The sequence below is a fragment of the Loxodonta africana genome, chromosome 15, assembly GCF_030014295.1.
Source record: "Loxodonta africana isolate mLoxAfr1 chromosome 15, mLoxAfr1.hap2, whole genome shotgun sequence".
Classification (NCBI taxonomy): domain Eukaryota; kingdom Metazoa; phylum Chordata; class Mammalia; order Proboscidea; family Elephantidae; genus Loxodonta; species Loxodonta africana.
In genome coordinates this window covers 72,484,628-72,506,427 of record NC_087356.1, presented here as the reverse complement: position 1 = coordinate 72,506,427, position 21,800 = coordinate 72,484,628, and the positions used below count along the sequence as shown (strand labels likewise).

The 21,800-nt window shown below is 35.1% G+C and overlaps 1 protein-coding gene across 1 annotated transcript; it reads right to left on the bottom strand.

The window, feature by feature from the left end:
- Nucleotides 1–18,849: 18,849 nt before the first annotated feature.
- Nucleotides 18,850–21,566, bottom strand: TMEM225 (transmembrane protein 225). Its single transcript, XM_003418275.3, has 4 exons — nucleotides 21,150–21,566; nucleotides 20,378–20,524; nucleotides 19,982–20,116; nucleotides 18,850–19,094 (listed from the first exon to the last, which is right to left on the bottom strand). Exons 1-4 carry the CDS (start codon nucleotides 21,328–21,330, stop codon nucleotides 18,850–18,852), a joined length of 708 nt encoding a protein of 235 aa, XP_003418323.1. The 5' UTR covers nucleotides 21,331–21,566.
- Between the last annotated feature and the right edge of the window lie 234 nt (nucleotides 21,567–21,800).

Below are 21,800 nucleotides of genomic sequence, written 5' to 3'. Positions count from 1 at the left end.
ATAAGCCAGTAGCAGAATCTCAAGCTCTTGGACAATGGGAAAGGAAATCAAGGTAAATTCAGTCACTGTGATCTGGTTTCTTGTCACCATTTCTACTTGAGGGGCAAAGAAACAAAGGAAATAACAGTAGTTTGAATTACATTTCAAAATTTCCATGACCTTGCTAAATACAGAATAAAGGGAACATTTAAGAGGGAGGGCTTCTAGTCTTGTCTGTGATTCTTTTGTGTGGTCTTGGGCAAAACAAATTATATTGCCTGTCTTCATTTCCTGTTTATAAAATTCATTGGTTAGAAAAAAATAACCTCTGTGGTCTTTTAAACTCTAACTATTCAATTTATAATAAATTTGTATATTTCTTCTCCCTTCATTTATTTCCACAGACTCAAATCCATGTAAATTAAATGAAGTGTATAGTTAACTGAAAATCACTTGTTATTTTGGTCATATCATAATTTAATCCTTAATAATATAGGTATCAGAGCTGATGACCTTACTTCATACTTCACTGAGGCAAGAGAAGAATTGGACAGAAATTCTATCATCATTTCTGTGTCATGACTGACTAGCATAACATAATGTGAAGGATCCTCTTGATCTACAACAAAAACTAGACAGGACACATTCTCTGAGGCATAGCTGGTCATAACAAAAGTTAGGAGAGCTTTCTGGCAAACATGAGCTGAGTCCAGAAGACTAGAGACTGAGCTCAGTGCCAGTGGGTATCAGAACTTCTGTGGCCAGGATTTGGAGCATGAAGACTTGGTAACCAGGGCCAAGGTGTCTAGGACATGAGTCAATGTACACAGGGAGGAACAACAGAGAATTGGAAGAGTGGGAAATCGAAGCAGAAGGTTTGACTTGTATTGGTAAGCACCTGGTGGGTGCGCAGGGTTGCCCTGTGATCATCTTGTTATAGAGACGCTGCTATGGAGTATACAACACTGGAAGATCACCAAAGTGGGGAAGCGAATCTTGAGACTTTCAGTCTCAGCTCAAATCTCTGGGAGGGACTGAATTGGCTCTGGGTGAGTCATGACCCCTGGCAAGCAGCAGGAAGAGAAGCAAATCCCTTCCAGAGGGAAACTCCCTCAAGTTACACCCCTAGTATTTCTAGATATTATGAACAAGCAAAGAACTTTTAGACAAAGATTCCCAAACACATTAGAAAGCACACTGCTATAATAGAGAGTGAGCGGGGCGGGGGGGGGGGGGGGCGGCTAGAAAAAGAAATTTAGCACAAGTAAAACAGAACAGACTTTAGAATTGTAGATGTGGAATATAATACATGGTTGGTGATTCGAACCCTCCTGGCGGCTCCATAGGAGAAATATCTGGCAATCTGCTTCTGTAAAGATTTCAGCCAAAGAAATCCTATGGGGTAGTTCTACTTCATTACGTGGGGTCAGTATGAGTCAGAATTGACTCAACAACACCGGATATCAACAATATCAACACATTTATATGTGAAATATCTAAAGAAACAAAAGATGCATTTTATAAAATGAGAATACCACCAAAAACTATTAGGAATTTTTAAAAAATACCAAATTGAGTTTTTAAAAGACCAAATGGAACTTACAGAATTAAAAAAAAAAAAGATTATTGTTGAGATAACAACTCAATCATTTCAAATGAGTTGAGATGAAGTATAAACAATGGATTAGATATGGTTTAAGAGAGAATTAGTGAATAGGAAGGTATATCAGAAGAATTTATCTTTAATGAGTCTAAGGGACACAGAATATTGAAAATATCAAAGAGTGATTTAGGATGGGAAAGTTTATGTGGGTAGTTCGTGCCCTGAAGAAAGATAGAGGAAATGGAGGTAAGTCAATATTTAAGGAGAAACAGAGATTCAAAATGCCAGTGGGAAGATATCAACAGCCGTCATACAGAAAGGACAGATTGTCTATAAAGGAATAAAAGAATGACTGCCAGCTTCTAGTGGCAACAATGGAAGCCACAAATAGGTTGAAAAATATCTCTAAAATGTGGCAAGAAAATAATTGTCAGCTCATAATTTCATATCCAGTAAGATTATTTTTCACTGTAAAATAAATATAAACCAAAACAAAAACTGACTCATAGCAACCCAATATGACAGAGTAGAACTGCCCCATAGGGTTTCCAAGGCTGTAACCTTACAGAAGCAGACTGTCGCATCTTTCTCCCATGATGCAGCTGGTGGGCTTGAACTGCTGGCCTTTCAGTTAGCAGCCAAATGTTTAATGACTGTGCCACCAGGGATCTTAAAATAAATACATTACGGGTAAAAACTTCCAGAATTCACTACCAAGAGACAAATTCTAAAATAACCATAGGATTCAAGAATATGAAAAATAATCTTAAAATGACAGTTTGAGATGTAAAAAGGAATGATAGACAAAATGGTAAACATAAATCCAAATAAAACTTGTTTGTAAGAAAATCATAATAGTGTTGAGTTTGTGAAGTTGAGATAAAATAGATATATGGTCAACAATAGGCTATAAATGTGGAGGAGAAAAACTGGAGCTAAAGACTCCTTCTGTCATGTAGGAGGCAACAAAATATTGTTTAATTTTAGACTTTAAGTTAAATAAGCTTGATAAATTTTCTAGAATACTCTCTGAAAGAACAGAAATAGAGAGTATAATTTCCAAACTTGTAGAAAGGTAAAAATTATATATCAAAAACAAAACTCAACTCCAATAAAAACACAAAATTAATGCCAACAGCCAAAACAGTTGATCAACCCAAAGACCCAAAATATGAAAAAAGAAACAGAAAGATAATAAAAGTAAAAAGTAAGATGTAGAAACCAGTCCAAATAATAGCAATTTTCACAATAAAGAAAAGCAGAATTAAATTCCCCAGATATTGCCATAATATATAAAAAATAAATCCAGCCTCATTCTACTTATAAGAAACACACATAAAAGACAAGAATATGATAAAGTTGAAAATAAAGAAATACAAAAGATACATCCAACACATGCTAACTCGAAAGAAAGCCAATGCAGCTAACAAATAACCAGTAAAACAGACATTATGATGAAAAACACCTTTAGGGATCAACGGGTCTGCTCCATGATGAAAAGGAGAATATAGCAATTATAAACATGTATGCATATAATAGCTTCAACATATATAAAGAAAAAATTGATAGAACTATAAGAAGAAAACACCGTCATAACGAAAGTTTTCAATAAAATGATCTAAAAAAAATCACAAAAGATACAGATAATAGGAACAGCACATTTAAGAAATTCATAAAATGGTCTTATATAAAATCCTGTATTCTGGATTCAAATACTAGAAGATATATACTCTTCTTTAACACACATGAAGCATTTAAAAACATTAACACATGAAGCAAACCTCAACAAATTTCAAAGAATGGGTATCACAGAAAACAAGTTTTCAAACCTCAATAAAAAATACAGCTAATTAATAATGAAATGACATATTAAAAATCATTACATGTTTGGAACTTAAAGAACATCTTCCCAGATAATTTGGGAGTCAAAAGGAAACCACAATTAAAAGGAAAAAATAGACCTGAATGATAATGGTACATACCAAAATTCAAGGGATATAGCAAAATTGATTTTATGATTGACTTTTATAGACTTAAAGGCTCAAACTTATAAAAGAAATTTTGACAATGAGAAAAGAAAAAAATTAGAATAAGCAAAAATTGTAGAAGGAAGCACATATAGATTAGAGCACAAATCAATGAACTAGAAAACAAAGATAAAAAAGCCATTAACAAAGCCAAAATAGGGGCTTATCAAAGGACGGGGGAAAAAAAAAATAAAAATTAAAAGGGAGAGGGAAAATTTAAATTATAATATAAGTGAATGAAAGAATAAAAGGAATAAGGCAAACATTAAGCATTTAATGAGAATATTGTCATCAATTATATGCCGTCTCATTTGAAAACTGAGCAAAATTGGACAAATTCCTAGAAAACTATGAGTTATCATAACTGATAGAAGGAAAAGTAAAAAAAGGCCTGAATAGACCTAAGACTATTATAGGAATAGAGGATTTAAAATCTCACAAAGAAAACACTGGTCTACATGATTTCCCAGTTGAGTTCTACTGAACGTTCATGAAAAAAATCATTGCAATGTTTCACAAACTCTTTGAGAGAATTTAAAAAGGAGAAGGAGTATTTGAAGTAAGTATAACATTAAGACTAAAATCAGAGAAGGATGAAAAAAGAAAGGAAAAGTACAGGCTCATTTTATTCATGAACATGCATGCATATATCCTTCATAAAGCATTGTTGTTAGGTACCGACTAGTTGATTCTGACTCATAGAGACTCTGTGCCGCATAAAACGAAATTCTGCCTGAAACTGCACCATCTTCACCATCCTTGCTGTTTGAGCCCGTTTTTGCAGCCACCGTGTCAATCAATCTCATTGTCTTCATCTTTTTCACTGACCCTCTACCAAGCATGATATCCTTCTGCAGGGACTGGCCCCTCCTGATAGCTTGTCCAAATACATGAGATGAAGCCTCGTCATTCTCATTCCTAAGGATCATCCTTCTTCCAAGACAGATTTGTTTGTTGTTTTGACAGCCCATGGTATATTTAGTATTCTCCATCAACACCCTAATTCAAATGCATCAATTCACAATTAACACCCATAGAACAGTCAAGAAACCAAATAAAGTATTGCTTTGGGCAAAGCTGCTGCATAAAACCTCTTCAAAGTGTTAAAAAGCAAAAATGTCACCTTGAGGGCTAAGGTGCACTTGACCCAAGCCACGGTATTTTCATTAAGCATTAGACAACCCAAATTAACTGTGTATATGGATGTAATTTCAGAGTTGCAAGAATGGTTTTATATTAGAGTTTCTAGAAATACTTTTTCACATGCATGGATTCAAGGACAAATAGCACATCATCAACTCGTTGGTCAGAAGCATTTAATACATTTCAAAATGTATTCAATACAAAAATAGGTAGATAGTAATAGAAATTGACTTCTTTAACCTGATAAAAAACTACCAGAAAGCTACAGTAAGTATTATTGTAAATGAGGAAACATTCCAAACCCAACCAAACCTGCTGCCATAGAGTTGATTCTATAAGACACAGAACTTGCCCATACGGTTTCCAAGGAGTGATCTGGTGGATTCGAATGGCCGATCATTTGGTTAGCAGCCATAGCTCTTAACCACTGCGCCACCAGGGCTCTGAGGAAACATTAGAAGCATTCAAAATCAGGAATAAGATAAGGATACCCCCCATGGCCACTTTTATCAAGAATGTATTGGAGGGAGAATTTTCACTATCACATATCAAAAAAAAAAGTGCTTGTACTTAAGAATGTGTGGTGTTTGTGCAGACAGACAAATTGAACAGAGAAAAGACAGCATAGTAAAACAGACCCATGAAAAATAGAGGACTTTGATAAATTATTGCTGAGGTGTGGCAGATAATGAAGAAAGAAGAAATATTCAAAAACTGGACATGAAAAGTTGGCTGTACATACAGGAAAAAAAATTGTGTTACTACCTATGCAAATATCAACTCATAAAGTTGTATAGTTAAATATAAAGGGAAAGCTGAAACGTTGAAGAAAATATATAAATAAATATGTGTCTGAAATTGGGTAGGGGTGGATTTCTTAATAATACCAATGAAGTCTTAAACAAAAGAGGAGATATTAATAAATCCAGATGTCTTAAATTTGAATTCTTACTATTCAAAGGGTACCTGACAGAAAATGGAAAGGCAAGTCTCTAAACGGGCAAAGATCCAATATCTTTGTGTTAATAAATGAGTAAACTCCAGCTAGCTAAAGTATCCTTACAAATAATAGATAATGAAAATACAAGTAACTGAATGGAAAAATCAGCAAAAAATATTAGTAGAAACTCACAGAAACACAAAACAGTAAACATATAAAGTGATGTTTAATAGGGCACAATAAGATACCAATTAATATTTATTCAATTGTCTAAAAATAGGGATTCTGAAAATATCAAATACTGGAGAAAATGTGAACCAAGAGGATGTTAGATGTTGCTGGTGGACATATAAAAGGAAACGATCACTTTGGAAAACAATTTACCATCATCTTGTAAATACGGGGTGGGGTTTTTTTGGTAAATACCTACCCTATGGCCTCACTACACCCAAGAAAGACTTGCACATATACACCAGGACACATGCAGAAATGCTCAGAGAATTATTGATGAGGTAGCAATTTCAATACCCTTGGCAGAGAAATATAAACAGGAATACAGTCAAAATGAAATAGAATCAGTAGTGAATAATGAATGAGCTACCTGTCACATGTGAAAGAATGAATGAATCCTACTAACAAGTTTGAATAAAAAAACAGGTTTCAGAAGAACATACACAGTAAGATGCAAGAATCTGGTTTACTGTTTTGTGAGAACATCTTGGAGCACAAACTATGTACGGATGTAATTAGAAATGACATAGTTTATTCACTGCACTGAACGTGGCCTGATTAAATGCCGACAAATAGTATCAGGTCATTCCGTTAATTCATTACCCAATCATTCCTTTGTGTGTGACTTCATATATTGGATTTTAGGTTAGAACTAGTGTCTTCTGCATCCTAACTTAGGTTCAAGCGCATCCTGGAATCCACCAAACATATTACCTCTTTATTATCTATTCTTGTGACTTTTCCCACTTTGGAAAATACCCCCCTTACCCCCATGCTTTCTCCTTGTTCTCATGCCACTGAAGTTGCCGCTACCTTCAAACAAGATCAAATTTTCTTCTGCCCTTCATTTTCCTGAACGACATTTTGTTGGTTTTGTTTTGTTTTAACGTCTCTAACCTCCGCTGGCTCTGATTAAAAATCAAAGAATTTATTTTGAAATCTTTTAATCGTATAGCTTTCTTGGGGTGTAACAAGATGAAAAGACATTGTTTACGTGACAGTTGGTTAAAGACGATAAGTAGCTTAATTTTATGAATGTTCTTAGCAGTTTTCCTCTTCTAAAGCATTTTCATGGTTCCTGTTTATATGTCAGTGCTTCCTGTAGCTAAATCAGCTTGTTCCCTGCTGACTGAATTGTAGGCAGAATAGTGACTGAGTTTAAACTGAGTATTTGAGATTTGAAAGAAATTCAATATTTGATCTCTTAACAGTCTCTTTTAAGGTCCAAGTCTCAGTATCCTCATTGAGTTGTAATGCATGAAGTTTAAGTTTTCCTCCATTTCTAAGAATAAATTTGTATAAATAAAAATTATTCTCAACTTCTCTCTCAAGATATTACTTTAAATATCTTAAATTATGGATGAGTCTTTAAGAAGCCAGTCATTTTTCACTTTAAGTTTTATGTATAAGTAGAGCGATACGGCATAGTGGAAAATGTACGGTGTACTTTGCAGCTGGAAGGCTTGAGTCTGAATTCTATTTATGTGGCTTCTAGATGTGACTTTAATTTTCTTACCTGAAAGTGGACATGCCATAAATACATTTTGCTTAAGGTGGTGTTGTGTTGTTCAGTGGCATAGAGTTGGTCCTGACTCATGGCAACCCTTTGTACAACAGAAGGAAATACTACCCGGTGTTGCATCATCTAGTGAAGGTTAAAATGAGATAAGGTATTTAAAAGCAAACAACTAATGCACTGCCTGGCACAAAGGAGCTGTTATATAAATGTTTTGCCAAAAAATAAGCAGGACTGGGAGCAGGGTAGACAGCAGTAAGGCAGGCTCTTAGAAGGGTTAAGTACAGAGGAAAAAATATTGTCAGCTTTATCTCTATAAATAATAAAAACGTGAAAATACTAATCTGCAGTGGAGATGTAATAACAAATTTCTACTCAGCCTGAAATTCTAGGTTTGACTCTGTACACAATAAAACCTTTGATAATGCAAAGCACCTAAAACTATTTGATCTTGTAAGACATCCAGGTTCCAGCATATGCTTCTACCATATAATAAAATGTAATCTGATATCCTGTTGACAATTCAAAATTGAGGACATGCATTTTGTATATTAGAATATAAAAAAACCCTCAATTTTTCAGAATTGTGTTTCTTTGATCCATTCTAAGTGTTGTATGCTGGAATATTTCTGTTGTGCCAACGTACATTTCATTGAAAACTTCACAGTATTGGGAGTCTAGAAGGTCATCTGGTTCCAATCTACTGTATCTTTCTGACCAAAAAGTAAAACAATCTATGGTTATGAACTTCCAGTTACAAAGAAAATCTCTGCTGATATAACTTACTTCAAATTTAGACATCTTCGACCTTTAGAATATTTGTTCTTATCTTGAGCTAAAATTTGCCTTCCAGTAACTTCCACCAAGTGATCCTAACACTGGCCCAGTGGTTTGTACAGATGGTGTCACTATTCTCATGTTTTCATCAGGTCTTGATTTCTAGTATTAGGTTTCAAGTCATAGCTGTGTTAATTGCTAACCCATACTGAGTTCTTGGCTATTGTGTGCCAGGCACTTTGTTAAGTGATTAACAAATTTGAATAGCATTAGAAAAAAATGTGTATCTTTTATTTCTTAGATCAAAACTTTCTTAACAGCTTTTTTAGATTTGATTTGTTTTAATACTATTAGTTCAATGGGCGGATTTTAAGTCATCTCTATTATCAGTTTTGAATTTGTCATTTTCTTCTTGCAATTTTGTCAGTAGTCGTTTTAATTTGTTTCAAGGCTATACTACTTCATTAAAGTAAATTGAACAACTCTTTGAAGTAGGTATTGTTATGATCTCCATTTTACACATGAAAACATTGAAATTTATAGAGGTTAAATAACTTACCTAAAGTTACATGGTGAGTGTGTGGCAGAGCCAATATTCAATTCCAGGTTTGCCCGATTCCAAAGATTTGCATTCTTTAGAGATAGACACTATTCTAACTATTATTCCCACTTTTTAGAGAGGGAAAACAAGTTTAGAGAGGCTCTGCTTATTGGCTGAATGTGGGAGAAGGCAGATAAAGCTGAATCAAGACTCTCACTCTAGTCTATTTTGAAACAAAAAGGGAAAATTCTCAGTTCTCCAGTTGAGTCAATGCAGAAATGTTAAGCTCATCTCTGTGTTCTACTACTTTGAGTAATCGAGCAGCTGGAATATTTTAGAGTCGGAAAATCTTAAAACTGAAGGGATATGTAGGATTATTTATTTCTATTAGGGATTAAGGAAACCCTGGTGGTATAGTGGTTAATTGATATGGCTGCTAACCAAAAGGTTGGCAGTTCGAATCCACCAGGTGCTTCTTGGAAACTCTATGGGGCAATTCTACTCTGTCCTATAGGGTCGCTATAAGTCAGAATCGACTCGATGGCAATGGGTTATTAGTGATTAAATATCAATATCCCTCCTAAATTTTTTTAGCCTCTGAGACTTACTGTGGATAGCCCATTCTATCTTTGTACACCCCTGTCATAAAATCCATTGTTATTGACTTGGAATTTGCTTCCTGGCTGTTTTCACCTATTTATCCTGTAATTCCAAATCTTTCACAAGATACATGGAACTTTGGACATCTTCCTCTTTTTCCATCTGTAGGCTGCAACGTATCCTTTCCTCTTTTAAAACCAGTTGTGAATAAACTCTGATATTTGAAGTTTTTGTTTGCTCTTAGAGATTTAATTGAGAATAGCTTCTGGGAATATGGAATGAAGGTTGTTAATCATTATTATTATATTCAAAGGATTTTAACCCTGAAAAACCAATCACAATTACAAAGTTTAGTTGGAGATGCCAAATAGATATGTTCAGGACTCCAGGGGAATTACCCCAGGTGTTTTATTTTATTCAGTTAATAAAAGCTTGGAAGGCTGCTTCAGGGAACTGGAAACATGGAAAAATTTTGATGTCCCCAAATGATTGACAAATTTTCCTTTCTGAGGAGTGCTGGCATGAATGATCCTTCTAATACCTTGATAATAATACATTTTTGTCTGTTAAAATGGAGACAAACTCTCCTGTTTATACAAGACCTAGGTAAAAGATGACATTCTATATATATTAGTCTACACCAAATTCTTTCATTAGCCTAAAAATTCTTAGGCTGGTGAGTTGGAGTGATGGTTAGATGCCAGTAAGTGAACACTGTCGTTTTCTAGAGAAGCCAAATATAGCCCCTGAAAGATATGGAGCGGAGGCTTTCCAAGCAGCAGACATTGAATGCAGAGTTGTCCAAAGGATATTACTCTTTGACAGTATATTCCTGTCTGTGGTCTTTGCATTGTGGCTCTTCATTACTCCACTTAGCTCAAATTCACTTTCTGGCACCCATCATTTTCTTCCTATTGAAAGCTGAAGCTTTGGAATTTCTATCTGTTAAAAAATCAGTGATTGCTGGATTAGGTTAAAAAATGCAACTGTATTTTGGTTATTGGAGGCATACCTAAAACAAAAGCAGAAATAATGATTGAAAAATAAAGGGATAGGAAAGGGATGTACAAGGCAAACACTAACCAACTTTGGTAGACTGTACTATTGTTCCCAATTGTTATGTCTGCCACCCCTGTTTAAGAAAGGATTCTATGTTCCCACTTACTTGTCCCATTGTCAGGTTGGCCACGTGGCATGCTTTAGTAAATGGCACATGAATGGACCTGAGGTACTAAGTATGGAGCTGAAATTTGAACTATTGCTCTTTTTTCTCTGTCACAGGAACATCACTTCTCTGATAGAGGCTTCTGCTTCAGCCTGGGTCCAGAAACAGAACACAAAGAATACAGAGACAGAGCAGACCAGGAGGCACCACCATGGGGTTGAGTGAGAAAGAAATCATTTTTTTTTTTTGTAGTCCACTGAAAATTGGGGGACTGTTTGTTAATGCAGCATAACTTTACCAAATTGACTAATACACTAATGTTCGGGGAAGGGGATCAACTGCCATCCAAAATTCAAAGTCCAGAAAAAATATTAATAAAAAATAAAGACATTTTAAAGGAAGAAAAATCTGAGAGCATTCATTGCAAACACATCTGTGCGCGCACACACACACACACACACACACACAAATACTAAAGGTAGTTCTTAAGGCAGAGAAAAAGAGAGAAACGTATAAAGAAATGTAAAACAACAAAGAAGGTAAATATGTGGGCAATATGAATTAATTCTGACTTTACAAAACAATGATTTTCTGAAGTTTAAAAAAATATATGTAATGAAAACTCCTGATAATGATGATGTAAAATAGTGGTAAGTGTTCTAAGTTTCCAACACAATTGGGGCACTGATAAAAGCAATTATTTGTACACAATTATAATAAGTCAATTTCTAGTGTAACCGTTAAAAGTATGGTAAAACCATGTATGACCATGTATAAATAAAAGTTAATAGGGGAAAAAACAGAATAATAATCTGCTTAATCCAAAAGAAAGCAATAAAGGAGAGGAAAGCAAACATTCGCAGATGACTAAGTAGACAAAAACAGTGATTTCATATAAGTATGTATACAGGTATGTCAATAAATAGTATTACATGTGAATATTTTAAATTTTCTAATTAAAAATGTTTATCAGACTGGATAAAAATCCCTGCTATATTCTCTCACAAGAGCCTTACTCTAAATATAAGGGTTACTGATATTTTGAAAGCATAAGAATAGAAAAAGATATACAATGTAAACTCTAAGAAAAAGAAAGTAAAGTAGGTATAGCTAAGTTAATGTCAAGGTGAACTTTATAACAAGAAGTATTACTAGAGGTAAAGAAGGATATTTTGAAATATCAAAATTCTCAATCTGTACCTACTATAACTATGGCTCAGAATATACAAAGCAAACATTGACAACTAGTGGGAGAAATAAATTCACATTTGTAGTGGAAGGTTTAAACATAATTCTTTAATAGCAGATAGAGTAAGTGGGCAAAACAATTAGTATAAAAACGATCCAAATAATACAGTTTAAAAGCTTGATTTAATTAATATATGAACTACTACATCCAACAGTGATAGAATATACTTTGTAAAACATGTGTAAAATTTTTACCAAAACTCACCAGGTACTGGATCAAATATTTAACCTCAACATATTTCGAAGAGTTGAAAGCCACGAAGACTATGCTGACCACAGTGATATTGAACTAAAAATTAGTAATAAAAAATAACTACAAAATCCTCAGTTGTTTGGAGGTTAAATAATATTTTTGCAAACAAGACATGAGCCTAAAAAAATACAACAATAGAAATTAGAATAGTTTTGAAATGAATGATAATGAAGGTACAAGATATGAAAATTTATGAAATGTAGTTTAAACAGCTCTTAGACATATGATACGTATATAATGGCAAAGAAGAAAAACTGAAAATCAACAACCTAAACTTTCATCTAAAGAAGCCAAAAAAACCCAAAAACAAAATAATAAATTAAACTGAAATAAAGTAGAAAGAAGAAAACTACAAAGAAAAATCCATATGATAGAAAAGAAATATAAACTAAAAAATATTTTTAAAATATAAATAATAATATATATACATTTATATTTATTATATATATAAATAAAAACATTTTTAAAAGTTTTAGCCAAGTAATACAATGGGTAACCCCCTACTGAGCCTGGTTTTTAAAAAAGAAAAAAAAAATACAGAAATTACCTATTTTGTGACATTAAAAGGGGACATGGGCACAGATGTCTTAGACACAATTTACATATTGCTTGAAAAACACAACGTAGTGTGACACAGTAAGAGAAAACCTAAATAGTAGTATACCAATGAATGAAATTGAATCCATTATTAAAAGTCTTGCCATAAAGAAAATTCGAGGTCCAGAAAATCTCCGTGTGGATTTTTTCAAATATTTAATGAAAAAGTAACAATTATACAAATGCTTCCCAATGTGAAGTAATTTCCAACTTGTTTTATGAGGCCAGCATAATTTTAATACCATAAATTGAAAAGCACTTTGGCAGGAATGAAAAACTACAGACTGATCTTTGCCATGCACATTGATGCAAAACTCCATGACAAATAAAATAAAAAGCATACTGTATAGAAAGTAAGTGGCATTTATTCTAGGAATGCAACATAATATTACATTAGCATGCAGAAACTGATTTACCTCATGAACAGAACAAAGCAGAAAAATGCTATGATTTTCTCACTGGATGCCGGAAAAGCATTTGAAAAATTAATTAGCCATTTATGGTTAAAAAAACCAGAAAACTACAAAGAAATTTTCTTAATCTAACAAAAACATTCTACACAGAAATCTTTAGCAAATATTGTATTAATGGCAAAATATTAAAAACTTTTTCTTGGAGCTCAGGAACAAGACTTAGATGCCCAATATTACCATTCCTGTTCAACATTGTACTGGTATCCTAACCAGTGCAGTAAAAGCAAGCAAATGGAATAAGCATTATAAAGAAACAGATAAAACCGTCATTATTTTATATACAACTGTGTATGTAGAACATAAAATAACCTATTAGAATTAAAAAGTGAATTTGAAAATTCAATGTTCACAGGTCAATATACAAGTAAATATGTTGCATTTCTGTGTAGCAGCCCTGGTGGTATAATAAGGAGCCCTAGTGGCTCAGTGGTTAAGTGCTTGGCCAATAACTGAAAAATTGGTGGTTCGAACTCACTAGCTGCTCCACAAGACAAAGATGTAGCAGTGTTCTTCCATAAAGACGTACAGCCTTAGAAACCCTATGGGACAGTTCCACTCTGTCCTATAGGGTTTCTATGAATTGGAATTGACCCCAAAGCAACAGATTTGGTTTCAGTTTGGTGGTACGATGGTTAAGTACTTGCCTGCTAACTGAAAGGTCAGCAGTTCTCCATGGGAGAAAAGACCTGGCAATCTGCTCTGTAAAGATTACAGCCTAGGAAAATATATGGGGCAATTCTCTATCCTACAGGGTCACTATGAGTTGAAATTGACTCAAGGGCACACAATAACAACAAAAACATTTCTATATAATAGCAATAAACAGGTAAAAGTGAATTTAAAAAATGATACCATTCCAGTAGATTAAAAAATCTAATGCCAACAAACACATCTAACAAAAGGTATGAAAGTCATCTACAGTGCAAATCAAAAACCATTATTTAGAAATATTAAAAATGACCTATATAACTGAAGGGATATTTTCTGCTCAGTTATAAGAAAATTCAGTAATGAAGTTGCCATTTTTCTTCAAAGAGATTTATAGATTTAATGCAATCCCAATATTAACAAATTTTCTTGTGAAATTTGACAAGCTAATCCTAAAATGAATATGAAAATTCAAAGTTCCAAAAATAGCCCAAGGAATCTTGAAGAAGACTAATAAAGCTGAGGGTCTTACTCTGCCAGAAATCAAGTGTAAAACTACAGGAATTAAGTCAGTGAGGTATTGGCATTAGGACAGACAGAAAAATCTAGAAACATTTAGACAAAAAATATGCTTACCTGATTTATGATAAATGTGACACTGCAGTGGAGAAATACTTTTTTCAATGCATAAATATTGGATCAATTTGTTATTGTCATGGATTGAATTGTGTCCCTCAAAAATATCTGTCAACTTGGCTAGGCCATGATTCCCAGTATTGTGTGGTTGTCTGCCATTTTGTCATCTGATGTGATTTTCCTGTGTCCTAAATCCTATCTCTATGATGTTAATGAGATGCGATTACCAGCAGTTATGTTGATGAGACTGAATCTATAAGATTAGGTTGTGTCTTGAGCCAATCTCTTTTGAGATATAAAAGAGGGAAGCGAGCAGAGAGACAGGGAACCGCATAACGAGAGCCAGGAGGATAGCTCATCCTTTGGACCCGGGGCTCCTGCACTCAACTATCTTATGCCATACATAAAAATCAATTCTAAGTGAATGGAACGTCTAAACATGAAAAGTCAAATAATAAGACTTTCAGAAGAAAATATAGGAGAATATCTGCCTGACCTTGGTGTAGGAAAAAATGTCCTAAATAGGATACAAAAACCCTACCCATAAAAGGAAACAATTGATAAACTGGATTCCAGCAAAATAAGAACGTTTCTTCATCAAAAGATTCTGTTAGGAGCATAAAAACGCAAGCTGCAGTGTGGGAGAGGATATTTGCAATATTTGTGTGCTTGGCAAAGAACTTATGTCCAGAAGCAAAAAAAAAAAAAAAAAAAAAATCAATAGACAAACTCAATAGATAAATGAGAACATATTTGAACCACCAGAGTGGTTTGGCTAAGATAAAAAAAAAGACAACATTAATTGTCCAGCATGTGGGGCAACTGGAACTCGCAAGCGCTGCTGGCAAGTGCTGTGGGTAATCATTTAGTGGTATTCTAAGTTTGAATGTGGACACGCACAATGTATGATCCAACAATTCACTTCTAGACAAATGACCAACAAAAATGTTCATGTATGTCCACCAAAATATATGTACAAAAATGTTCATAGCTCCAAACTGGGAAAAAACCTAATGCCTGTAACAGCAGAATGGATAACTATGTTGCGATATATTCTTACGACAGAATTCCATGCAGCAACATGACAGCAGTGACCACTCTCACACATATTGTTTCATGAAGGGAACCAACTACAAAGAGTACACATTGTAAGATTTCATTTATGTAAAATTGAAAGCAGGCAAAAGCAACCCATAGCATTTGAAGTCATGATTATTGCCTTTGTGGAAGTTAATAGGAAGAAAACTTATGGGATATTGCTTATATTCTGTTTTTTAGTGTTCTGATTATACAAGTGTGTTTACAAAGAACTGTACACCCACGATTTGTGACCTTTCCTGTACACATGCTATATTTAAATAAATCGATTCAAACTTTTTCCCAGAATGAAAAATTAGAAAAAATAAAAAAAAGATGAGTTCATGAAGTGAAATTATAGCCACACTTACCTGTAAAAATAGATTGGAGATTTCTAAAATAATTAGAAGTTTCTTTTCAGCAGTTTATTAAATAATTGTAATATGATGAAGTAGATATCTTCCCAGGAATGCAAAGTGTTTTAACGATAAGAAACATGGGAGGAAAATGAGATTGGAGAAACTTGTGAGGAGCATCAGTTAAGTCTATAAATTTAGTTTAAAAAATTTCAAGCAAATAGGGCATAATGTTAAGATTTTAGAAAGGTGAGTGATGAGTATGCAGGTAGTCACTATGTCGTTGTCTATTCTCTGTATTTTTGAAATGTTTCACAATAAAATACAAAAAATCTCTACAAGGTATAGTTTATTTACATGACACAACCCATTTTTAGAATAGAGAAAAAAATCAATTGCCATTTCAGTACATGCATTAAAAATATTCCATAAAATTAAACATTTGTTTTTTATAAAAACACCCAGCAAATTAAATTTATAAGAGGAAGTCCTTAACTTGCTAAGACAAATGTACCAAATCCTCTAGAACTATAAAGGCATTCTCACTAAAATCACGAGCAAGGTAAAGATGTTTATCATCTTTTCCCCCATTCAGCCCTATCTTGGAGGTCTGAAACAATGAGTAAGATAACATTAATAACAGAGAAACCGGTAATATAAGAATTAGAAGGAAATAAACTTTTCTTATTCTGCAGACAACATGTTCTTTCCAAAGAAGAGCTAAAAGCATATAGAGATAAATTATTAGAACTAAAAAGAATTATTAGAACTAAGGTTTCTGGATATAAAACCAGTGTACAAAAATCAGCCACTTTATACCAGTAATAAACAAGTAGAAAATATTATAAAAGATTTTGATTCACAAAAGCACAAAAATGGTAAGTCCCCTATGAATCACCCTAACAAAAGACCTCATGGGGGAGGGGGAACAAAAAACAAAAAAAACACAAAACATTATACCAGCATTAAAAAAACTTTACAGAAGGACATAAAAAAAGACCTGAATAAATAGTATCATATTCATGGATTGGATAAATAAATATTATTAATATAGTCAATTATCTTCAAATTAGTCAATAAATTCAATGCAATTCTAAATAAACTGGGATCTTTGTGTAACTACACAAACAGATCCCTCTATATGGGAAGCAAAATGCCAAGAATAGTTAAGATAATTTTGAGCAAGAACAAGGACTTGAGCCTATTAAATATCAAGACTTAGCCTTTACTTCAATATAATTAAGAGTGGTGCAGGGATATAAAACCAGACCAATGGAATATAGCAGAGAGATCAGAAGCAGACTCAGATATATGTATGCTTAGAATATTATAGAGGTTATATCAATAGGTTATTGGATTAGGCCACAAAATGCTCTGGACACAAAGTTATTTATATAGAAAATAGATAAAATTGTATCTGTACCTTATATAATTCACAGAAATTATATGGGAGTAAAAAAATAGGGAAGATTTCTAAATCAAGACTCCAGAAGGCACCAATTAAAAGAAAAACATTAATACATTTTATTACATTTAATTTAAATACCTCTGTAAAACAAAAACATCATAAAGTTAAAAGCCAAGTCATAGCTGTGAAAACATATTTTTAACGCATATAACTAGTAAGTATTGGTTTGCAGTATATACGAAGAACTACAAATCAATAATAGATGAGTAAAATGGCCAAAGCATACAAATGGTAATTCACAAAAGAGGAAATCCAAAAGCTCGATAATCTAATGGAGGGGTGCTCAAGCTTAGTAATAATCAAGAATGTGAAAATTAAAACAACACTGATTCAAACTGCCAGAAACTAAAAAGGCTGACCACACAAGTGTTGGCCAGGGCACGAGGAAACCAGAGTTTTCATATACTTCTGGCAGAAAGTGTATATATTGGTACTACGATTTTGGAGATCATTTTGTCAATATTTAGGCAACTTCATAATGACTATACTCTTTGATCCGGCAACTCCAGTTCTAGATAAATACCTTAGAGAAACACTAGTTCATGGACAGAACATCGTTTCTAATAGAATAAAGGGAAACAACTAGATGCCCTTCAACTGGGGAATGGATATTTACATTATAATGCAGCTCTATAGTAGAAAGCCTAACAGTAGATTAAATGAATAAAGTAGAATTTAACTTATCAACATGGATAAATCTCAAAAACAAAGCTGAATGAACAAAACAAGTTGTAGAAATATAATCTGTTCCCCCAAAACCAAAAGCCAAACCCATTGCTCTCGAGTCGATCCCAATATACCGCGATCCTATAGGACAGAGTAAAACTGCCCTACAGGGTTTCCAAGGAGTGGCTGGTGAATTTGAACTGCCGACATTTTGGTTGGCAGCTGAGCCCTTAACCACTGTGCCACCAGGGCTCCATAATCTGTACAGTATGATTATACTTAATAACTTTTGAACACCTGGAAGTCTAATCTATATAATTTTTGTAGACCCACAAAGTTGTAGCGAAAATGACATGAATGTAGGACTATCAGTAGTGCATTCTTGAAAGTGCTAAATGATAAGAAAGAAGGGAGGGAAGTAAGATTGGGGGAATTTTAAGATGAATGTCCGTTATATCTATAAATTTAATTAAAAAAATCAAACATAAATATGGCATAAAATTAAGAATTCATAACGTTGGGTAATGTGCACACAGGTGTTTATCATATTGTTCTGTATCCTTTTCTATATGTTTGAAATATTTCACAATAAACTCAACAAATAGAAGGAGCAAAAGATATATATTATTTTGAATCTTTGTGATATATAGAGTTAACAATGCAGCAAATATTATTTATATGATAATATTTTATTATATTAAAAACAAATGGTTTGGAAGAAACTATTTGTTCAGCAGGCCAGGAAAAACCAAGCTGTCTTCTGAATCTTCTCACAGACCCCGATCTATTCACAGTCATTTACATAATGCAGAACATATACAAAGTGGCTGGAGATGCACACAGAACACGCACCCAAAGCTGTTTCCATAAAGATTAACATAGACTGAAGCATACAGACTGTCAGGTCATAGAGCCCAGGTGACACGACGTACTTGAACTGGTGGTGATTTGTCCAGAACATCACCCTTTACACTCACGGAGTGCAGACGGACAATGCTACGAGGTTTTATACTAGCGTCTGTTGATGAAATAACTTTGATAGAACTCCCAGATTGTGGTATTTCCTTACATTCCCTATCGGATTTGTTGATGATGTTCAGGCAGGTAAAGCGATTCACAAACTGCAAACTGTTTAGGATAGAAAGGATTCCTGGGAAAAAAAGAGAAGCCAAAGCAGATGAATGAAGGAACAACTGAGAGTCACAGGGACATTTTCCTCCATGTTGGCAGAGATAGCTTGACCCAAAGCCCTGTGGATCTCTTTGAACTGCCCCAAGCCCTCCAGAAAGCTTTAGTAAGAGACTGGAAGTGTGTGTAAAATAGCTTAAATGCTGCTCAACTCAACAAATTTGAGGCTTCTTTTTGAGAAAAAACCCTGGTGGTATAGCGGTTAAGAGCTACAGCTGCTATCCAAATCCACCAGCTGCTCCTTGGAAGCCCTATAGGGCAGTTCTACTCTGTCTTATAGGATTGCCATGAGTCGGAATCTACTTGACGGCAATGGGTTCGGCATGGATTTTTTTTTTTTAAAAGACATTCTTCTATCTGGTTTAGGAAGTACAATTCCATATGAAATTTTAAAGTCATCTTAAAGAAATTGGGTCTCCAAGTATTGGTGGGTAGCTCTTTAGCACCGAATATTTTTTCTCTCTGCCGTCAAACTGCCTTGGCACTGTACTGCACGCCCAGGGTCACTGACCCCCTCCCCTTTATTGAGGATTCCCTCTTAGCCCCTCTCCTATTAATCATGACCTTGATAATTATCTCGGTCCTGATGTGGAGAGGGTGTGAAAGACAGAGGAAAATGTGGAAATAAGGACCTGCCCTCTGAGGCAGGTATACCAAACATTTCACACAGCCCTAATCTGTAGCTTGCTCCCTTGTAGGAACAAGGAGAATGAATTAGGTTGATCTTTACCTGTTTAAAATGGAAAACTTGGCACCTTTCCCCCCATTCACTTTTCCCATCCTTTCACCCTCTCTGTCATCAGGAGTAGATTGTCCTTATCACCCTTCAAGGGCCCTGGAGACACTCACCACAGGTAACAAAGAAGGTGACGATTACATAGGCAGTGTAAGGGATCCAGGTGATCTTGTAACTAGTGTAGTACACGGACTGACCTTGCCTTAGCTTATGGTGATACAGTAGGAGTGCAGACAGCAGAATGATGCCTGTGTCCAGACAAAAGGAGAAAAAAAATCCCTTCTGAAGAATTTTGTCTCCAGTACTCAAGGCTTGACCCAAGAGATACATCTGACTTCCAGGCCTCCACCCCGTCCAACTGCACCTTGTGCAAAGACAGACCCTGCTTCAGTGGTAGCTCTAATAATACATTGGAGCCAGAGAACATGGAAGGCTGAATTAGAAACTACAGGCTGGGCCCACAAACCAAGTATACTTCCAAGCCTGGGTTAGGGGAGCCAGGAAGTTACCTGTGAGGAAACTGAGGAAGGCACTGATGAAGTGGATATATATGGTTTGAGGAATCAGATAGGTGAATTCCATACCCAGGACCAAGTTAAGGAGGAAGGAAAGACTGAGGGTCAAAATCATCATGATCCTGACCACTTCCAGGTCATCTGTTGGAAAGCAGAAGCTGTATTGAGAGAAGGACAGATATTTCTTCTAGGCTCATTTCCACCTGAGGTCCACAAATCTCTAGGTAAAAATGGGATAAGGTGAAAGATTTGATTAAATAATAAAGAGGGAAGGGGAGGAGAGAGTAAAGAGGCAGGAAACTTTAAGCTGAATGGGAGAGAGAACCAGAAGAAAATGTTCTCTATCCTGATATCTCTATATGCCTCTTTCTCTTCTCTTCTTTCCTGAGAACCCATTTCTTGTTAAATCTCCCAATTCACCCTGACCCTGGCATTTTTCCCCTGCCAATATAACCTAGTTTCCCTGTTGCCATTCCTCTTTCTTTCATACCCCTCATGCCCTAGATGTGCTGACCACCCTGTTGCTACTGCCAAGGCTTTTCAAAGGGTCCAGCAATAAAGTCTGTGAGCTTCCAAACTTTCCTCCAAAGCATGCAAAGAATGAGATTTTGGACTCTGCCTTGACTGTGTTGATTATGGAGGTGAGCAACCTGCTGCCTGAGGAAGCTGCACCAGAGAATAATGGGCTAACTGGTAAGATGAATGGAAGTCAAGGAAAGATGAACCCACTTTCTCTACCCATCTCCCTCCCTGGTCTAGTTCTAACCTTCTGGCCAAGTCGTAATGCAACACAGCATCCAGGGACTGTGGTTTATTGTGATTTTTTTTGCTTCCAACTTCAGTTCAATCCATTTTTCTGCGATGGTTCCTATCACCAAGATGATTAAAGCCAAGGAGGAGAGGATCATGTTGGTGGTCTGGATACTTCTGACTGATATTTCCACCATTGTCAGTGGAGTTTTCTAGTTGAGACTACCACAGATCTCTCATGTGTAGATTTCTCTTCTCTCCTCTGATTTGATCAGTCACAGGGCAAAATCTGGACTTTGAGTGATTGCTGAGGCATTGGCATTGGCAGAAGCTGAAGTATCCTATGGAACAGAGAAGATAGCTCCCACTCTTCACCACTCCTATGTCTGGGTCAGCCTGCTGTCAGAGCTGCTAACTGTCATGGAATCATCTACTGATCTGACCCTTGACCCTGGGGCCTAGTGTAGTGGAAGGACCAAAGGGCTTAGAGGTCCAGAGAGAGCTATCAAATATAGATGGATAGGGAGAACTAGAGGCCTTGAAAGAAGTTAGACATGCAAGACTAAAAAAAAAAGGAGGCCCAATTTGAAAGGAAGTGCAATTTAGAATTAGCATTATATGTCCCAGGATTAGTTGACATTGGGTAGCAGGCAGTGAAGGAGAGAAG

Bases quoted from the DNA above. Each gene is read 5' to 3' on its own strand.
- TMEM225 (XM_003418275.3), bottom strand. From the start codon at position 21,330: ATGGTGGAAATATCAGTCAGAAGTATCCAGACCACCAACATGATCCTC. The intron at 20,117-20,377 runs GTAACTTCCTGG...GTCTGGACACAG, and splicing joins CTTCCTCAGTTTCCTCACAG to GCATCATTCTGCTGTCTGCA. The intron at 19,095-19,981 runs GTGAGTGTCTCC...TTTTTTTCCCAG, and splicing joins CACCTTCTTTGTTACCTGTG to GAATCCTTTCTATCCTAAAC.